This window comes from Macadamia integrifolia, unplaced genomic scaffold (genome assembly GCF_013358625.1).
Source record: "Macadamia integrifolia cultivar HAES 741 unplaced genomic scaffold, SCU_Mint_v3 scaffold457, whole genome shotgun sequence".
Taxonomy (NCBI): domain Eukaryota; kingdom Viridiplantae; phylum Streptophyta; class Magnoliopsida; order Proteales; family Proteaceae; genus Macadamia; species Macadamia integrifolia.
The window spans coordinates 85,474-103,628 of record NW_024870456.1 but is presented as its reverse complement, the minus strand read 5'-3'; the positions used below and the strand labels follow the sequence as shown (position 1 = coordinate 103,628).

At 42.0% G+C, this 18,155-nt stretch overlaps 1 protein-coding gene across 2 annotated transcripts in view; it reads left to right on the top strand.

Moving 5' to 3' along the window:
* Positions 1 to 17,464, top strand: part of LOC122068775 (AP-3 complex subunit mu) — a 17,905-nt gene extending 441 nt beyond the window's left edge. Inside the window, exons 2-9 of one of the 2 annotated variants that reach the window (XM_042632666.1) lie at positions 243 to 342; positions 827 to 937; positions 2,843 to 2,932; positions 4,019 to 4,266; positions 7,942 to 8,151; positions 8,228 to 8,435; positions 16,712 to 16,945; positions 17,058 to 17,464. In XM_042632666.1, the coding sequence (XP_042488600.1) occupies positions 243 to 342; positions 827 to 937; positions 2,843 to 2,932; positions 4,019 to 4,266; positions 7,942 to 8,151; positions 8,228 to 8,435; positions 16,712 to 16,945; positions 17,058 to 17,072 (1,216 nt within the window). In that variant the 3' untranslated portion in view covers positions 17,073 to 17,464. Of the gene's footprint in view, positions 1 to 242; positions 343 to 826; positions 938 to 2,842; positions 2,933 to 4,018; positions 4,267 to 7,941; positions 8,152 to 8,227; positions 8,436 to 16,711; positions 16,946 to 17,057 lie in introns of those variants that run through there. The other variant, XM_042632667.1, reaches the window with a different exon arrangement.
* The last annotated feature ends 691 nt before the right edge of the window (positions 17,465 to 18,155 follow it).

Sequence of the window (18,155 nt, the reverse complement as noted above, 5' to 3'; positions counted from 1 at the left end):
AAAAAAAAAAAAAAAAAAAAAAAAAATATATATATATATATATATAAAATAAAATTGAAGCTTATGTTGTTCCTCTTTAATTTTTTGTCGCTTGATCCAGTAGTTAGTTGATGCCGTGCCCATTTATTTCTTCTTCTACTTTCGTTTAATTTGTTTCTTCTACTTTCGTTTAATTTGAAGAATAAATTAGATTATTGAAATGGATTGGTTGACTGCAAAATTCTGCCTTCTGGGATCTACAGGGAGGTAATGCTCGAGAAGCAGTTAACTGGGCATAAAGTGGATAGGTCCATATGTGCTTGGTTTTGGGAAGAAGCCATCTCACAGGGCGACTCCTTTAAGGTACCACCCCCGTCCTCCCCCAAAATAAAATACTGACCTATTTCTTCATATGTGGTTGATTCCATTTTTATGAGATAAAAGTTCTTTCTGGTTGGATGTTAAATTTAAATTCAAAACAAAAAATAAATGTAATCTTTTGTAATCACTACCAACACTGTATAACCAAGTCAAAAACTTCCTGAATGGAGTTACTAAATTTGTTGTTTCGTTTATTCAACAAAATTACTTAGATTTTACTAGAAAGTGTGTGTGTGTGTGTGTGTGTGTGTGTGTGTGTGTGTGTGTGTGTGTGTGTGTGTGTGTGTGTTGTTGGGGGGGGGAGTGGGTAGGAATAGTGTTCAACTACTATCAAATGAAACTAGTTTCTGTTGAGCTATTAGTAGCCTCTTCCTAAAATATTTTACATCCAATCAGAGGAGCCTTAATGATTGTGATTTTTATGAACTTTGTTTTCTTTTCTTTGCTTGTTCGCATTGGCTCAAAGCTTCTACCAGTTATTGCATCACCAACACACTACCTTTTCCAAATTGTTCGTGAGGGGGTCACATTCTTAGCATGCACACAGGTTGAGATGCCACCTTTGATGGGAATTGAGGTAAGTTTCCATGTTTATTTCTTGGCCTGGATATCATTGTAACTGTTACTTATGGTTAAAATCCTCGACTGTTGAAGGTTTATTTCTAACTATTTCTCTCTTACCATTGTAATGTAAGTCCTTAGGATCGTTAGGACATGGGTATGATCAATAAAACACCGACATTGATTAGATTTTCTATCAAATGTTTCTTCTCTTAAAGATGTATTGATTGGATGCTCAAGACAAGATCCTGATCCAATACCACATTTTTTTTATTACTCTCCCTCACCACATTCGAAGGCCTGTTTCTTTCATTTTTTTCAAGACTTCAATCACCTGAAAGAGTGATTTCTAGACTGCTGTCTCTAGCTATTTCCCTCCACCTTTCTCATCTATACTTTGCAATTTTCTGGAGTGTTCAAATTGGAAATGAATTACTTTTTATTGGAGTGTTCAGAGTATCTCCTTTTATCCTCCACCACCTTATCCTAGGGAAAATAGGCCCACCTTTCTTACGGTTCTGCGTAGTGAGGCATATATCCATGACCACTAATCTATGCTGAGTAGTTAGGCTCTCCCTAAGTATAACCGTACAATCCTTACACAATAATTTGTTAGACCTTCTAGTTAGGAAGAAATCTATTTGTATGATGCCCACTTTTGTAGGTAATTAAGTGCTACTCTCTCTTTTCAAAGAAAGTGTTCACAATGGATAAATCATAGGTGACGCAAAGTCTAAAACTGGGATCCCCTCTTCATTCCTCTCCCCAAGTCGGGAACCTCCATGCACATCTTCAAATCCTCTATGATCCCTCCTAATGTGTCCATTGAGGTCACCTTCTATAATAATCGATTCACCTTAGCCGAAACTTTGCACTAATCCATCCATGTGTTCCCAAAATTGTGCTTGCTGCTTTCATCCAAGCCTACTTGGGGAGCATAAGCACTAATACTATTGAATACCTCTTTCTCCAACACAAGCTTGATGGATATAATCCGATATCCGAATCTTCAACTACATCATTCTTTAGATCTTTGTCCACTACTATGCCCGCACCACTTCTATTACTTTGATCTCCTGAATACTGAGTTTGAAGTTGTCCAACACCGTAGCTTTTTTGCCTTTCCATCTAGACTCTTGAATACAAGCAATATTAATCCTTCTTCTCCTCATAGCATCTACAAACTCCAAACTCTTACCCATTAAGGAATCCAATGTTCCACAATGCTAGTCTAATCCTACGCTTTTGGGCTAGATTCTTTACTCGTGTTTGTCTATTGTACGAGAGCCCTTGTCTACTTATCACCTCATCCGGGCATCGATGTGGCACGTCAGTTGTAATGGAAACTGCTGTTCAGATGTTACTCACATTGGGTATTTAGTTAACTTTGGAAAACATCCTCTAGTATAAGGTCTATATTAATTACTTATTGTTCCTCAACTAGTTGGGCAACTACTAGGATTCTCCCATGGTTTCCAAGCTTATAACATTCTTATCTTCTGATCCAAAACTCTTCGTATTAGAGGTTAGAGGGGGAATAGCAGGCACTAAACTTGTATTGTACTTTGTCCTAGGAGTCTCTCCTTATCCAGTGCTCACAATCATCATAATCATATCAACCTTCTTCTCTGGTATACCTTTATACTTGTATGAATATCAATTGCTGCAAATAGCTTCAGAACACAAATTTTTTTTTAGCAGGATCTAGGGTTTTAAGTTTGCATAGGCTACAGCTACTACTGAAATTTGCATCTTTTTTTTTCCCCTTCTTGAAAACTTTTTTAAAGCTTTATTCTAATTTGTCAGGGAGTTGAAGAGTTAGTGGGCTTACTCTGAATTATTAATACGGCTCATCTTCACCATTATATGCCCTTTGAAGGGTAATGAAATACTCACTGACTTATATTTTCTTTGTTTCAAGTTTCTTTGTAGAGTGGCAGATGTCCTTGTAGATTATCTGGGAGGCTTGAATGAAGATCTAATCAAGGACAACTTTGTTATTGTTTATGAGGTATTTGTGTGTGCCTTCTTTGGTTGCTGATTGTAGCTTCTAAGGATTCATGTTGCATGAAAATGCAACCTGAAATTGTTTCTTGATGGGAAAATAGTGTGCTTCATCTGTGCTGAATTGCCAGGCTTTTCTGCTTACATGTATCCATCTAGAAGTTTTTGGTTTTCTACTAATTTAAGAAGACATGTATAAAAAGACGGAAGAAAAGAAGCATATGCTGATTTATCTTTACTTTTAAGGTAGTGATTTCTCGTAACATCTCCTAATCAAGGTTTGTAAACTCGCCGAAATCTGGGATCTTTTGGTGTTTTTTTTTTACCAAGACAAAATGGCATACGAAATATAAAAGTACATAATTTCGGCCCAAAAAATGTACTATTTCGTCGAAATTTCGGCCATCTCGGGGGTTTTTTTTTTTTCTCCTCATTTCGCTAATTTCGGCCACTTCAGCCATTAGCCCCCTAAAATGACCAGCGAAATACATAGGAAAAAGTACACCATTTCGATGAAATTTTGGTGGTTTCAAAACATCCGAAACATCGAAAAGAAATGAGTTCTTGAATCTTGCTCCTAATAAAGCCTTTATATGTATGTGCAGTCTTCTTCTGGATGTGCTATGTTTCTGGATCAGTTGAATTATTCTCTCTCGTCCCTGGGGAGAGAAAAGGGGGGGGGGGGGGAGAGGGGGTGGTTTGTGTGAAGCAGTTGAGTGTAGTTGACTGGAAAATCGATTTTGGATTGATGGCACACATCTTGTACATGTTCAATCTCAGGCTTTTTAGGTCTACCTATTGACTTCTACTTTGACCTCTATTCATATTATGTGGCACATGACTTGGACTCCTGTTATTCTTTTTCTGTTATTGTTATTTTTATCACTATTATTGTTTTATCAGCATCATTTCAGTTGTGGTTGTAATTGGATAAACAAAATCTTTAAGAAATCTTTGCTGATTGGTTTATCTGTTATGAAAGGCCTTTCACGTTTGTACTTTTGGTGTTTGTTTTGACCACATAAGTTTCCCGGAATTGTTTCAAGCTGCCTGAGATATAAATAATGACAGCTTTATTTGGTACATCTTGCAGCTTCTTGATGAGATGATAGACAATGGTTTCCCTCTCACAACAGAACCAAACATCTTGAGGGAGATGATAGCTCCCCCAAATATTGTTAGCAAAATGTTGAGTGTTGTGACTGGTAACAGTTCCAATGTGAGCAACACCCTTCCAGGCGCAACGGCATCTTGTGTCCCTTGGAGAACGGCAGACCTGAAGCATGCAAGCAATGAAGTTTATGTTGATCTTGTTGAGGAAATGGATGCAATCATAAGCAGGTCCATACATTACATTTTTCATAAAGTTCTTGTTTCAGTCTCTATCTCTAACAATTTGGATGTTTTATATTGCGTTGAAATTCAGATCCAATTAAGTTCAGATTGTTGAAGGATTATTTTTATTGGGAACTACCAATTGTTTTAAGCTAGTTTGGCCCATTTCTGTTCCTCTACAGTGAGTCAGTCAAACAACATGATTATTACAAGATAGAATACATTTTTTTTTTTTTTAGGGAAATTTACATCTACCACCCCTCGCGTTTGCCCTAATTACATCATCCCCCCTCGCGTTTGGTTTTTTACATTTAAACCCAAAAAACTAACACCGTGAGCGACTTTTGGGGGTCAATCCGTTAAGTGCAGCTATATTTTGGTTAATGTCCTTAGTACCCTTCCTTGATGTATTTGACCCTTTTACCCTTTCAATAAAAACATCATCTTCCATCTCACCTCTTTCTTCTCCGACAATCACTTCTTTCCTCTCCGGCACCCTACATATCTCCGGCGATTTGCGAGGAGAATAACTCCAATCCGGCGATGATGTAGATAAGTCACTTGGGCTTATTTTATTGCAAATAAGCCTTGGGTTGTATTATATATGTGTTGGGCCTTTGATCCCATGGGTTTTCTTTGAAATGGGCCACTTTAATGAGCCTAAAATATGGGTAGAAGGTAGAAAAACGGGATTTAATTCATTAGTTTAGTTAGTTGTTATTTAATTCAATAAAGACCCATTAGGCCATTGGTCGGTTGTAAAGTCCTATATGGACTATTAGTTAGTTAGTTCTACTCCATGTTGGAGTCATAAAGTAAAGTCCTAGTCCTATTTTGAATTCCTAGTTGTAGGAGGAGTGTTTAGTCCTATTGGGAAACTAGCTCCTAGTTGTAGTAGAAATGTCTAGTCCTATTGGGAAACTAGCTCCTAAGTAGTTTGATTGCTATTCTGCCATCTATAAATAGAGGAGCCTATGTACTCATAATTGGAGATTTGAATGAATGAATTATTGAGTGATTACTCTTTAGCTGAAAAAACTGTTATTGAGAGGTGAGATGCCTAAACCTTTGAGGGGTGTGATACCCAAAACCTGAGGGGTGAGATACCCATTCTTTTATTCTTTCACCCTTCTCAACCTTCAATCGATTCTTCTTTTTCTATTTTTATTTTCTGTTTATTGTTATTAGAAGTTCAGACCTGTTGAAGCATACAAAATCAGAATCAGCCAGCCAAAGAGTTCTTGTTCTTGAAGCCAATTGACCCTCATTGCTACCCAAGTTTGAGATCTGATCTACAGATCCTTTGGAGGACTGGTTCTATACTCTAAGAAGATCAATCGATCCTCTCTTGAAGGTTATTTGAAGAAGACAATTTGATGTTCCTGCAGAATTCTTCACATTCTCTCTCTTAGGTCTGAAAATCAAGAAAGTACGTTACTCCATAACCAGCAGTTAGAAGCCCTTCATATTTTGGGGTTTTTGTGCCCTCCCTAGGGACTATCTACACCCAAAAGTACAGCTCAATCGGACTCCCACAGAACTGGCCGCACCTTTCTCTCTCCAACTCTATAGAAGGCCTTTCTCTCTACTATCGGGTTGGGTTTTGGGCTGGTTTTGCTCCTATATGGGTATTGTATCCTTGGGGGTTTATTTGATGGTATTATTTTTTTGTTTCTTGCTCCTATTTGTATTGTTTGGGGTTATAAACTGCAGAGTTAGTTATTTGTAATCAACTCCTGCATTAGGCGATCTTCAAGTTGTAACTCTCTCTCTCTCTCTCTCTCTCTCTCTCTCTCTCTCTTAGGTTTCAATTTACTCTCTGTTGAACTGCAAATTTTGGGGGTTTTGCACAGAGCTGATGAAGACAACAATTTGGCGGATTATTTTTTGGATGAGACCTTAAATCTTCGCTAAACATCTTCAGGTATGCGCTTAGAATTTCTCATGCTTTTGCTTCTCATCATCGATCAATCTCCTGTCCTCCTCTTCCTCATCTCTCTTACTTTTTACCTTCACTTGTGGTTGTGTCTCTGTTTGTTGAAACACAGTTCTGAGTTCTGGTTGTGCTTTCTTTTCAAGGGGGATGTGAAGAAATGGGGTTATTTTCACTGGTGACACTGGTCACAGGGATGCGGGGTCCAAATGGGTTCCGATCCGCTTCGACTGCTGAACAGGTTACTGAGGGAATAGATGCAAGCCAACTCACTGCTGTAATCACTGGTTCACCTTCAGTTTCCTTTGTTTTTATTTTGAATCTCTTTTGCTTCGTTTCTGCTCTGGGTTTGATTGCTGTCTGATCTGGGTCAGTAGCTATCCCGATGGTCTCCTCTTGAATCTCATTCGGACCCAAATTCCTCTTACTGTTTTTGTCTCGACCCAGCTTCCCTTCCCTTTTCCACAAGTTCTCCTTTCTTGGTTGTGGTTGCTGATGACTTGCTATGGGTGATTACATATCTCTCTCTCTCTCTCTCTCTCTCCAAGGGTATAATTGGTTAGGTATATCTGTGAAGGGTAGTTAGGTCTTTTCAATCTCAAAACTAACACCAGTCTCACGGTGTTAGTTTTTTGGGTTTAAATGTAAAAAACGAAACGCGAGGGGGGATGATGTAATTAGGGAAAATGCGAGGGGTGGTGGATGTAAATTTCCCTTTTTTTTTTTGTTGAGAACTTGCAACAAATTTTTTTCCCCAATCACCATCTTAATTGATAATGTTTCAATCCATGCACAAGGAGGCAAACTGTAGACATCTAACATGGTATTCATGGACAAGTTGTCTGTGGCCCCTTCTTGAGTGTTATAGTTGCTGCTCTTTTGAACTCTTTGACCATGGTAGTACTCTTTTGAGCTCTAAGCTGTATGATAGTCTCTCTATTTTTTTTTTTTTTTTGGGGGGGGGGGAGAGAAGGAGGACAATAGGCTCTTTTTTGCCCTAATTCCAATGTGTCTGACTTGTACTGGGCACTTAACAGTAGATTGATGGAAGATACCATGGAACATGCAAAAAGTTTCATACTCTGATGAATTAATTAGAATGTTTAATCGGTTGTCTATCAGCAGAAGTAGTTAGTTATGACTTTTCTCTTTTGAAGTTGTTTGTTGACTAAGTTCACGGTGCTTTTCACAAGGGCTTGACAATCTAACAGCAACTCTTGTTTAGCACTAGGCTTTACCTATGTTTAATTCTTCCTTGAATTGTGAAATACATGTTTCGGCAAGCTTTTCCATATGATCCTTATGGTAACTGTAGATGTGTTATTTATTAAACATGCATTTGTGTCCAGAATATGCTTTATCCTCTAATTTTATTAATCATGATTTTGCCGTTGGTAAAGATGATGTTTGAAGTTCTGATTATTTACTCCGTGTTTCACATGTTGGGTGGACTAAGTTTTTCCCTTTTCCTTTTGCTGCTCACTATTGGTTCGTTGAACCAAACCTTTCAAGTTTAAATCTTCAGTTGCATGCCTTTTATCAATTTTTATCTGCTCAGGTGCACCCCATGCATGTTGGATTATATTTTCCATCTTCAAAAAGGCAAATGGAGAATTATTTCTTTGATCTGTTTTCCTGTAAAAACACTGGCATGCCATGCGAATTAAGAAGCACATATTATATGTTTGTAAGGAGTGATTTTGTGGTTATATGGCTAAATAATTTCCTTGATTTCTTATGCTATTCAGGGATGGCATCCTTGTGAAATGTGAAATATATGGTGAAGTTCAAGTGAACTCCCATCTCTCAGGTCTTCCAGATTTGACTCTCTCATTTGCTAATCCATCCATTCTGAATGATGTGAGATTTCATCCTTGCGTTAGATTTCGACCATGGGAATCAAATCAAATTCTTTCTTTTGTGCCTCCTGATGGAGAGTTTAAGCTCATGAGTTACAGGTATATACAAAAGTTTAAAGTGTATTCTGATTTTTCCTGCCTATCCAGCTCCATGATTACATCTCTACTGTTACAGGATTAAGAAGTTGAAACACACTCCTCTATATGTAAGACCACAGCTGACGTCAGATGCTGGAACAAGTCGTCTCAGTGTGTTAGTTGGAATACGGGATGATCCTGGGAAGACAATCGACAATGTGACAGTACATTTTCAGTTGCCTCCTTGTGTTGCTTCAGCAGATTTGACTTCAAATCATGGAACAGTGAACATCCTTGCTGATAAGGTAAACAAATTGATGTGTGTGTGGAGGTTGCTGTAATACTTCCAGAATGTTGTTGTACGTTTCACTGGACTTTAATGTGAGTTTATCATTAGGACCAGAACAAACTATTGCAAGATTGAAAATTCCTTTCTAAATCTTTGCATAGCCTGTGAGACATGGATGGCTACATTGTCTGTGATGATGCGTAATCCCACATCACTCAGCGAGGCTTCCCACCGCGACTATATTAGTGCGGCCTTACCTTCCCCTGCTAGACGCGTTTATGTGGGTGTGCTGGCGCCAATCTGGTATCAGAGCCGGGCAGTGGGGTAGAAGTTGTGTCGATGTGGCAGTGGCACTGTGCGGATGCGTAATCCCACATCGCTCAGCGAGGCTTCCCACAGCGACTATATTAGTGCGGCCTTCTACCCCATCGCCCGGCTCTGATACCAGATTGGCGAATCAGGACCATAGTCGGCAGGACCAGGGAAATTTTGCAAAGAGGTAGAGGCAGAAGAACCTGGAGTACACATGCAACAAGGAGGGACTATAGGAGAAGGCATCTGGACAGATGGAGGAGGTTTACAGATCCCACATCGCTCAGCGAGGCTTCCCACCGTGACTATATTAGTGCGGCCTTACCTTCCCCTGCTAGACGCGTTTATGTGGGTGTGCTGGCGCCAATCTGGTATTAGAGCCGGGCGGTGGGGTAGAAGTTGTGTCGATGTGGCAGTGGCACTGTGCGGATGCGTAATCCCACATCGCTCAGCGAGCCTTCCCACCGCGACTATATTAGTGCGGCCTTACCTTCCTCTGCTAGACGCGTTTATGTGGGTGTGCTGGTGCCAATCGATATTCTGATTTCTCAGAAATTGGAGAGTATCAGCACTAAGAGGTTCTGAAAGTGAGTTCAGAAAGATCTGCTTGAGGTTTTCATCATCAAGGCCGCCAATTTTATGGAATCTGTCTGTCATGCGAGAGAAGTGTTTGTCAAGATCTGGACGAGCTAGAGAACAAGACCCTGTGAGCGATGGGTTTGTCAGGCCTAGGAGAGGCCGTTTTTATACCCTGTAACGGCTCGGGTTGCTCCGCCTCTGAGAACTAGATCCAAGAGGGTCCTTATCGGCCTCGACTAGTCTTTTTATCTATCTGAGTTTCGCCGGTGAGTTGTGCTGTTCGGTTACTGGACTTGCTGCCTCTGTTCAGATATGTCTCTCTCCCGACGATCAACCTCTTCTCGAAGCTCTGCTTCATCCTCACCTCCTAAAACTAAATCATTGGCGCCAGCACACCCACATAAATGCGTCTAGTAGGGGAAGGTAAGGCCGCACCAATATAGTCACGGTGGGAAGCCTCGCTGAGCGATGTGGGATTACGCATCCGCACAGTGCCACTGCCACATCGACACAACTTCTATCCCACCGCCCGGCTCTGATACCAGATTGGCGCCAGCACACCCACATAAACGCGTCTAGCAGGGGAAGGTAAGGCCGCACTAATATAGTCGCGGTGGGAAGCCTCGCTAAGCGATGTGGGATTACGCATCCGCACAGTGCCACTGCCACATCGACACAACTTCCTTTAACCCCAGGTGCCTCTTCGTCATCTTCTTCGCAACCTCAGCCTCAACCCAGCCATAACCTTTGCTATGCCATACCTCCTCAACTTCCTCCTGAAATCCTTCATACCTTAACCTACAAAGCAGTTCTTACCCATAGTACCCTTACAGCTCTTCAATTGTTAGAAATTGCCCTTCGTCGTGAAGGTCTGTTTCTTGATGGTTCTACTTTTCACCCAGACTTCCCCTACCTTACAGTCTTTACCTTTACCTCTGGCAGTTCCAAGTATTTCATCATCAACCTCCCCTGTTTACAGATTCCTTCTGATGGACGTCGTATTCTTCAAACTGATGCTGGTGATACTCATTGGGGTGCAGTTTTACTTGAAGAAACTCCTGATTCCAAACGAACCATCTGTGGTTATAAGAGTGGCTCGTTTAAACCATCTGAAGCTCACTGTCATTCTACGTTTAAGGAAATTCTTGCAGTCAGACGTGGAATTGAAAAGTTACAAGACCAAGAAATTCTTGATATAGGACTGTGATGAAGTGGCCTTCAGGGAGTTGAACAAGTTGCAATTGTCGGTATCCACCAAGAGCTAAATACCATTCTCTGAGTTTGCCTTGTAGCCGAGCAACAAACTTAGTCAAAACACTGACAGAGGTAGCACCTTCTTGAAGGAGTTCAGCATTGATCCAGGCATGAAAATCAGCAAACTTGGATGCCCACTTGGAAACAGGGACATCATACAAGGTAAAGAACTGCTTGGGATCTTGGTTTTGAAAAGGTGCAAATTGTGGAGCAGGAGGGGGTTGAGGAATTTCTGGATTATGAACCATAGGGTCTTCCTGATCACCATCCATCTCATCAACATACGGAGGTGCAGGATAAGGGGTAGGAGGAGGTTCTGGACCTGTATTCATGAAAGAGGGAAGAGAGGGAGAGTCATGAAGAGCTAGGGTGGTGAGAAGGTCAGATAACACATCATTGCCGGAAGGGGTTATGGCACCTATGGGAGGATGTTTGGATTTAGTTTTAGGAGGTGAGGATGAAGGGGATGGACAGGAAGGGATAGGAGGTGATGGTGCAGGATAGGTTACAGTCATGGGATAAGGCTGAAAGGGTGGAGGAAAAGGTGTTTCCAGAGGTACTTTTCTGGGCTATTGCCTGGAAGCAATAGTCTTCAAGTTGCGTTGTTGCTGCAGAGCTTTTAGTTTTTCAAGTGGAAAGGATCTGGGAGAAGCAACTATTGGAGGAGCCGGGGTAGCATAAATGGCAAAAGGATCTTGAGATGAAATACTTGGAACTGCCAGAGGTAAAGGTTGCTGTCTACTGGATGTTGCTGCTTGAGATGGAGCTTGTTGTAAACTGTGTAACTGAGCTTCAAGAAACTTAAGATGTTTCTCTTTCTAGCCAATGAGTGCAAAAGCTTGGGCCGTATCAGCAGTAGTAGAAGCAATACCAGCAAGTTCATTATGGACTTGATCCATCTCAGCCTTGAGGGAGTGGATTAACTGAGTATGCCGGCCAACAGTGCCTTAGGTGTGCTGTGTCGAAGCAAGGATACGTTCAAGGTACTGATTTTGGACAATGGCATTTTCATTATGCCAATTCAAAGCTGCTTCAGCTTGAGAAATGTCTTTTTGTTGTCTTGTGGGAAAGACAGGAGATTTGACTTTCCATACATGTCTTATACCATGAGAATCAGGACCATAGTCGGCAGGACCAGGGAAATTCTGCAAAGAGGTAGAGGCAAAAGAACCTGGAGTATACATGCAACAAGGAGGGACTATAGGAGAAGGCATCTGGACAGATGGAGGAGGTTTACAGACTGGACTAGGAGGAGGAACATAAGGAGGTTCCAAAGAAGCACCGTATTTTACCATAAAAGGATATCGGGCTTCAGTACTCAACGGTCCGACAGTAGGATCTCCTGACTCATATCGTTCCCGTAGGTAGGGGAAGTCTGGGTGAAAAGTAGAACCATCAAGAAACAGACCTTCACGACGAAGGGCAATTTCTAACAATTGAAGAGCTGTAAGGGTACTATAGGTAAGAACTGCTTTGTAGGTTAAGGTATGAAGGATTTCAGGAGGAAGTTGAGGAGGTATGGCACAGCAAAGGTTATGGCTGGGTTGAGGCTGAGGTTGCGAAGAAGATGAGGAAGAGGCACCTGGGGTTAAAGGATAAAGGATTGGGATTACAGAAAAATGAGAGGTGGGACGAGAAAGGAAGTCTGCCAAAACATTCGCTTTTCCTTTTATGTGTTTGATGTCAAAGGACCACTTTGAGAACCATTGAGCCCATCGAAGAAGTTGATCATTTGGAAGAGTGCGTTGCCGGAACTCAAGCATGCGAGGGAAACTTGACATGTCCAGTTCAATGAGGAATCTATGTCCAATGAGATGAAACTGGAACTTTTCAATTCCACGTCTGATTGCAAGAATTTCCTTAAACGTAGAATGATAGTGAGCTTCAGATGGTTTAAACGAGCCACTCTTATAACCACAGATGATTCATTTGGAATTAGGAGCTTCTTCAAGTAAAACTGCACCCCAATGAGTATCACTAGCAACAGTTTGAAGAATACGACGTCCATCAGAAAGAATCTGTAAACAGGGGAGGTTTGTAGATAGCTGTTTTAGAGCTTGAATGGCTGCTGAGTGTTTAGAAGACCAAGGAGGAGCTTTCTTTCTCAGGAGTTGATGGAGCACAGATGTATGTCTGATTTGTTGAGGAAGAAACTCTGTCATGTAGTTGACTATACCAAGGAATTGCTGGACCTGATTTTTTGTCAGGGGACCATCAGGAAATTGCTGTAGAGATGTAGCAATATGAGGCTGAAGTTCATATGTTCGTTTGGTAATAGTAACACCAAGAAAATCAATAGTAGAAACACCAATTTACAAAGGCCAGTCATCCTGGCATGAATCCAGATCATTTAGCCCTTGCAGTACAAGAACTTCAACAACTCCAAGCTCAAGGATTGTTAGAACCAACTGTGTCCCCATGGGCATGTCAGGCGTTCTATGTGAACAAAAGAACAGAACAGATCCGTGGTAAGATGAGAATGGTGATAAATTATCGGCCTCTGAATTTCTTCTTGGCTGATGATAAGTTCCCCCTACCAACTCGCCCGGCACTGTTACTCCAGTTAGCCTCTGCAACTGTCTTCTCCAAGTTTGATCTTAAAGCGGGTTTTTGGCAACTTGGGATTGTTCCTGAAGATAGACCTAAGACAGCTTTCTGTGTCCCTGGACATCACTTACAGTGGACAGTTATGCCGTTTGGATTTAGTTTTAGGAGGTGAGGATGAAGGGGATGGACAGGAAGGGATAGGAGGTGATGGTGCAGGACAGGTTACAGTCATGGGATAAGGCTGAAAGGGTGGAGGAAAAGGTGTTTCCAGAGGTACTTTTCTGGGCTGTTGCCTGGAAGCAATAGTCTTCAAGTTGCGTTGTTGTCGCTGCAGAGCTTTTAGTTCTTCAAGTGGCAAGGATCTGGGAGAAGCAACTATTGGAGGAGCCGGGGTAGCATAAATGGCAAAAGGATCTTGAGATGAAATACTTGGAACTGCCAGAGGTAAAGGTTGCTGTCTACTGGATGTTGCTGCTTGAGGTGGAGCTTGTTGTAAACTGCGTAACTGAGCTTCAAGAAACTTAAGATGTTTCTCTTTCTAGCCAATGAGTGCAAAAGCTTGGGCCGTATCAGCAGTAGTAGAAGCAATACTAGCAAGTTCATTATGGACTTGATCCATCTCAGCCTTGAGGGAGTGGATTAACTGAGTATGCCGGCCAACAGTGCCTTGGGTGTCCTGTGTCGAAGCAAGGATACATTCAAGGTACTGATTTTGGACAATGGCATTTTCATTCTGCCAATTCAAAGCTGCTTCAGCTTGAGAAATGTCTTTTTGTTGTCCTGTGGGCAAGACAGGAGATTTGACTTTCCATACATGTCTTATACCATGAGAATCAGGACCATAGTCGGCAGGACCAGGGAAATTCTGCAAAGAGGTAGAGGCAGAAGAACCTGGAGTATACATGCAACAAGGAGGGACTATAGGAGAAGGCATCTGGACAGATGGAGGAGGTTTACAGACTGGAGTAGGAGGAGGAACATAAGGAGGTTCCATAGAAGCACCGTATTTTACCATAAAAGGATATCGGGCTTCAGTACTCAACGGTCCGACAGTAGAAACCTGGTTTCATCTTTTCACCTCTCTACTCCCACAGTCCGATCCCCCTGATCCGACTATGCATTACATTACTATCCTGTTCCATAGACCTCTAGCCATCCTCCAAATTACTGACCCTCCAGATCTACACCCATGCCATTACATCCATTACACAACAGATTACCATGTGTTTGGAACAAAGCCCTATGCACTCTTCACCACCAGAAGACAGCATCGTTCGGAATGGCTTCACCTTCTTCATACTATGTGCACAGTAAATGATATCCGACCTCATCAAGTTCCGGTTCCCCTTCTTCATACTGTCGATACAGCTTGGGAACTACATCAAAATGGTCAACTTCCTTATCCTCGCATTGCTACTCTCATGGATGCCTATCATGATTGGCTCATTGATAAAGCTACGTTCTTCCCCGTCAACAGTTCATCCGATTCAGATGATGATATGTCACTTTAAGTGTATGTATGCTTGTCAGTATGTGTGTTTATGGATGTATGACTTTAGGTATGCCGACACTATGTATGCTTGTGTGTATGTAATCTTTAAGTAGACATGTATGTATGTCGACACAGTAGACATGTATGTATGCCGACACTCATGTATGTATGCCGACACTCTCGACATACGGTCCCACAGGATTGGCGCCAGCACACCCACATAAACACGTCTAGCAGGGGAAGGTAAGGCCGCACTAATATAGTTGCGGTGGGAAGCCTCGCTGAGCGATGTGGGATTACGCATCCGCATAGTGCCACTGCCACATCGACACAACTTCTACCCCACCGCTCGGCTCTGATACCAGATTGGTGCCAACACACCCACATAAACGCGTCTAGCAGGGGAAGGTAAGGCCGCACTAATATAGTCGCGGTGGGAAGCCTCGCTGAGCGATGTGGGATTAGCATCCGCACAGTGCCACTGCCACATCGACACAAGCCTTCAGGGAGTTGAACAAGTTGCAATTTTCGATATCCACCAAGAGCTAAATACCATTCTCTGAGTTTGCCTTGTAGCCGAGCAACAAACTTAGTCAAAACACTGACAGAGGTAGCACCTTCTTGAAGGAGTTCAGCATTGATCCAGGCATGAAAATCAGCAAACTTGGATGCCCACTTGGAAACAGGGACATCATCCAAGGTAAAGATCCGACTATGCATTACATTACTATCCTGTTCCATAGACCTCCAGCCATCCTCCAAACTACCGACCCTCCAAATCTACACCCATGCCATTACATCCATTACACAACAGATTACCATGTGTTTGGAACAAAGCCCTATGCACTCTTCACCACCAGAAGACAGAATCGTTCAGAATGGCATTGGCGCCAGCACACCCACATAAATGCGTCTAGCAGGGGAAGGTAAGGCCGCACTAATATAGTCGCGGTGGGAAGCCTCGCTGAGCGATGTGGGATTGCATCCATGAGAGTAGCAATGCGAGGACAAGGAAGTTGACCATTTTGATGTAGTTCCCAAGCTGTATCGACAGTATGAAGAAGGGGAGCCGGAACTTGCCACTGCGGATGCGTAATCCCACATCGCTCAGCGAGGCTTCCCACCGCTACTATATTAGTGCGGCCTTACCTTCCCCTGCTAGACGCGTTTATGTGGGTGTGCTGGCGCTAATCTGGTATCAGAGCCGGGCAGTGGGGTAGAAGTTGTGTCGATGTGGCAGTGGCACTGTGCGGATGCGTAATCCCACATCGCTCAGCGAGGCTTCCCACCGCGACTATATTAGTGCGGCCTTACCTTCCCCTATGAACTTGCTGGTATTGCTTCTACTACTGCTGATACGGCCCAAGCTTTTGCACTCATTGGCCAGAAAGAGAAACATCTTAAGTTTCTTGAAGCTCAGTTACACAGTTTACAACAAGCTCCACCTCAAGCAGCAACATCCAGTAGACAACAACCTTTACCTCTGGCAGTTCCAAGTATTTCATCTCAAGATCCTTTTGCCATTTATGCTACCCCGGCTCCTCCAGTAGTTGCTTCTCTCAGATCCCAGACAAGAGGTAGCCATTGTCACTGCCTCAGCTATAATTACAGCTATTCAGTGGGATATCTTGTCTGATTGGCGATTTTCTGAATCTTCCTGCGTATGTTTCATGTGCATGACTAAAGGTAGGATGGATTACTTCTTCCATCGCTCCTATTATAATTATGTATTTTCATTTTAAATTAATGAACTAGAGTGATTCACATTGCCAATCCCCTTTAGTTTGGTTTGGTTTGGTTTGGTTTGGTTTTGTTCGGTTTAGTTTAGTCTTAGTTGAGCTGTATAGCTCTTCAGCTTTAGAGGGCGAACCTTGGTGCAACAGTAAGGTTGCGTCATGCAGCTTAGTGGTTGTGACGGTTAAGGCTACGTACATTATGACCCTGCCCAAACCCCGCAGTGGTGGGAGCCTCGTACGCTGGGTACCCCCTCTTAGGTTATATTTTGGGTTACATGGAGGATTCATGAAATTGTTCAAGAGATCTTAATTTCTGCGTGTGATATGTTTTCCTGGTACGGATTTTATCTATCCTTTTTTATATTCCTGCAGACCTGCTCCTGGTCCATCGGGCGGATCCCAAAAGATAAAGCCCCATCTATGTCTGGAACCTTAGTGCTGGAGTCTGGTTTGGAACGGTTGCATGTTTTTCCAACATTTCGAGTCGATTTCAAAATCATGGGTGTTGCTCTCTCAGGCTTGCAAATAGATAAACTAGATCTCAAGAACTTACCAAGCCCCCCATACAAAGGTTTCCGAGCTCTCACACGAGCAGGGGAGTTTGAAGTAAGATCATAAATCCACTCTCTATTAAGATGTGTTTTCAGGATCTGCTGCTGCTGCTTCTTGATCCTTGTCTGGACTATGGATTTAGAGATGATTCTCTGTTTCATGCGAGGTATACAATGAATGAGGCCATATCACTGGGATTGGATTCATTGTACCACTACCATTTACAATCACTAGGATTTCAGAGGACAAGTCTTCATGCTTAACTATGCTGCTCTCTTGCTGACTCAGCAACCAACTTGTTATTATCTTCTTGTGAAAATCATGGATAGCTATCGGCGTTGAAACATTCCAGAAGGAAGCAAGTATGATTCACTTTCTTTTTTGTTGGTTTTCCTGTTTGTTGTTGATACTAAATTATATAAATTTTTAGCTTTTGTATTCACTATCAAGTATCAACTAGTGCAATACTGCATTCATTGACAGATTCTTATGCTTGACTACTTTTCAGAGAAGACGTGTATACTTGTTCTATATTATAATAAACCCTTTTGGGCTACCCTTTTATTGGAGGAATCATCTGGATGATGTATCTGGCTGTAGTCTATACACTATAAGAAATAAATGTTGTGTTTAGTATGCATTCTAGAAATAGTTTCTGGGTCTAGAGCGCATTCTTCTTTATTTTCTTTCTGCAGAATGTGTTCTAGACTCATAATCTATTCCGAAAATGCATACTAAACATAGCCTAAATTGCTTTTGATGTTAGCAATTCTAGGTTCTGATTTTTGGAGAGGGTTCCCTCCGACACCTGTTCTTTGATGCGGGTGTCTGAGGGTTCCGTCTTTTGAGTCTTCCAGTTGTGAGGGGGTGTGCGAAAGTGGCTCACATACTAGTATTGTGGGAATCTTTTCTCCTTTTGAGTTTTTTAACCCCCCTCAAATTATAGAAGAAAAAGGATGCAAGTTCTTTGGTGGATCCCCTAGCTAAGAGTAACTAGTGACCCCGAGGCACTTGTTCACATATCAAGTTTTCGTCAAAATGAAACTAGCCAAGTGGCAAAATAAGGGATTGAAAAATTAAGGTAGCATGGACTACCAAGAGGGTGCACGGGGGCATACATGGGTTGGAAGGGTATATAATTGAATCTAAGTATGAAATTTAACACGTGTTCAATGCAAACCATTTCCTAAACATCCAATGGTTGATTGAAAAGCTTATTTATAGAAAAAACAAGCTCAGACTCTTGTAAAAGTGGGAGGAGTTC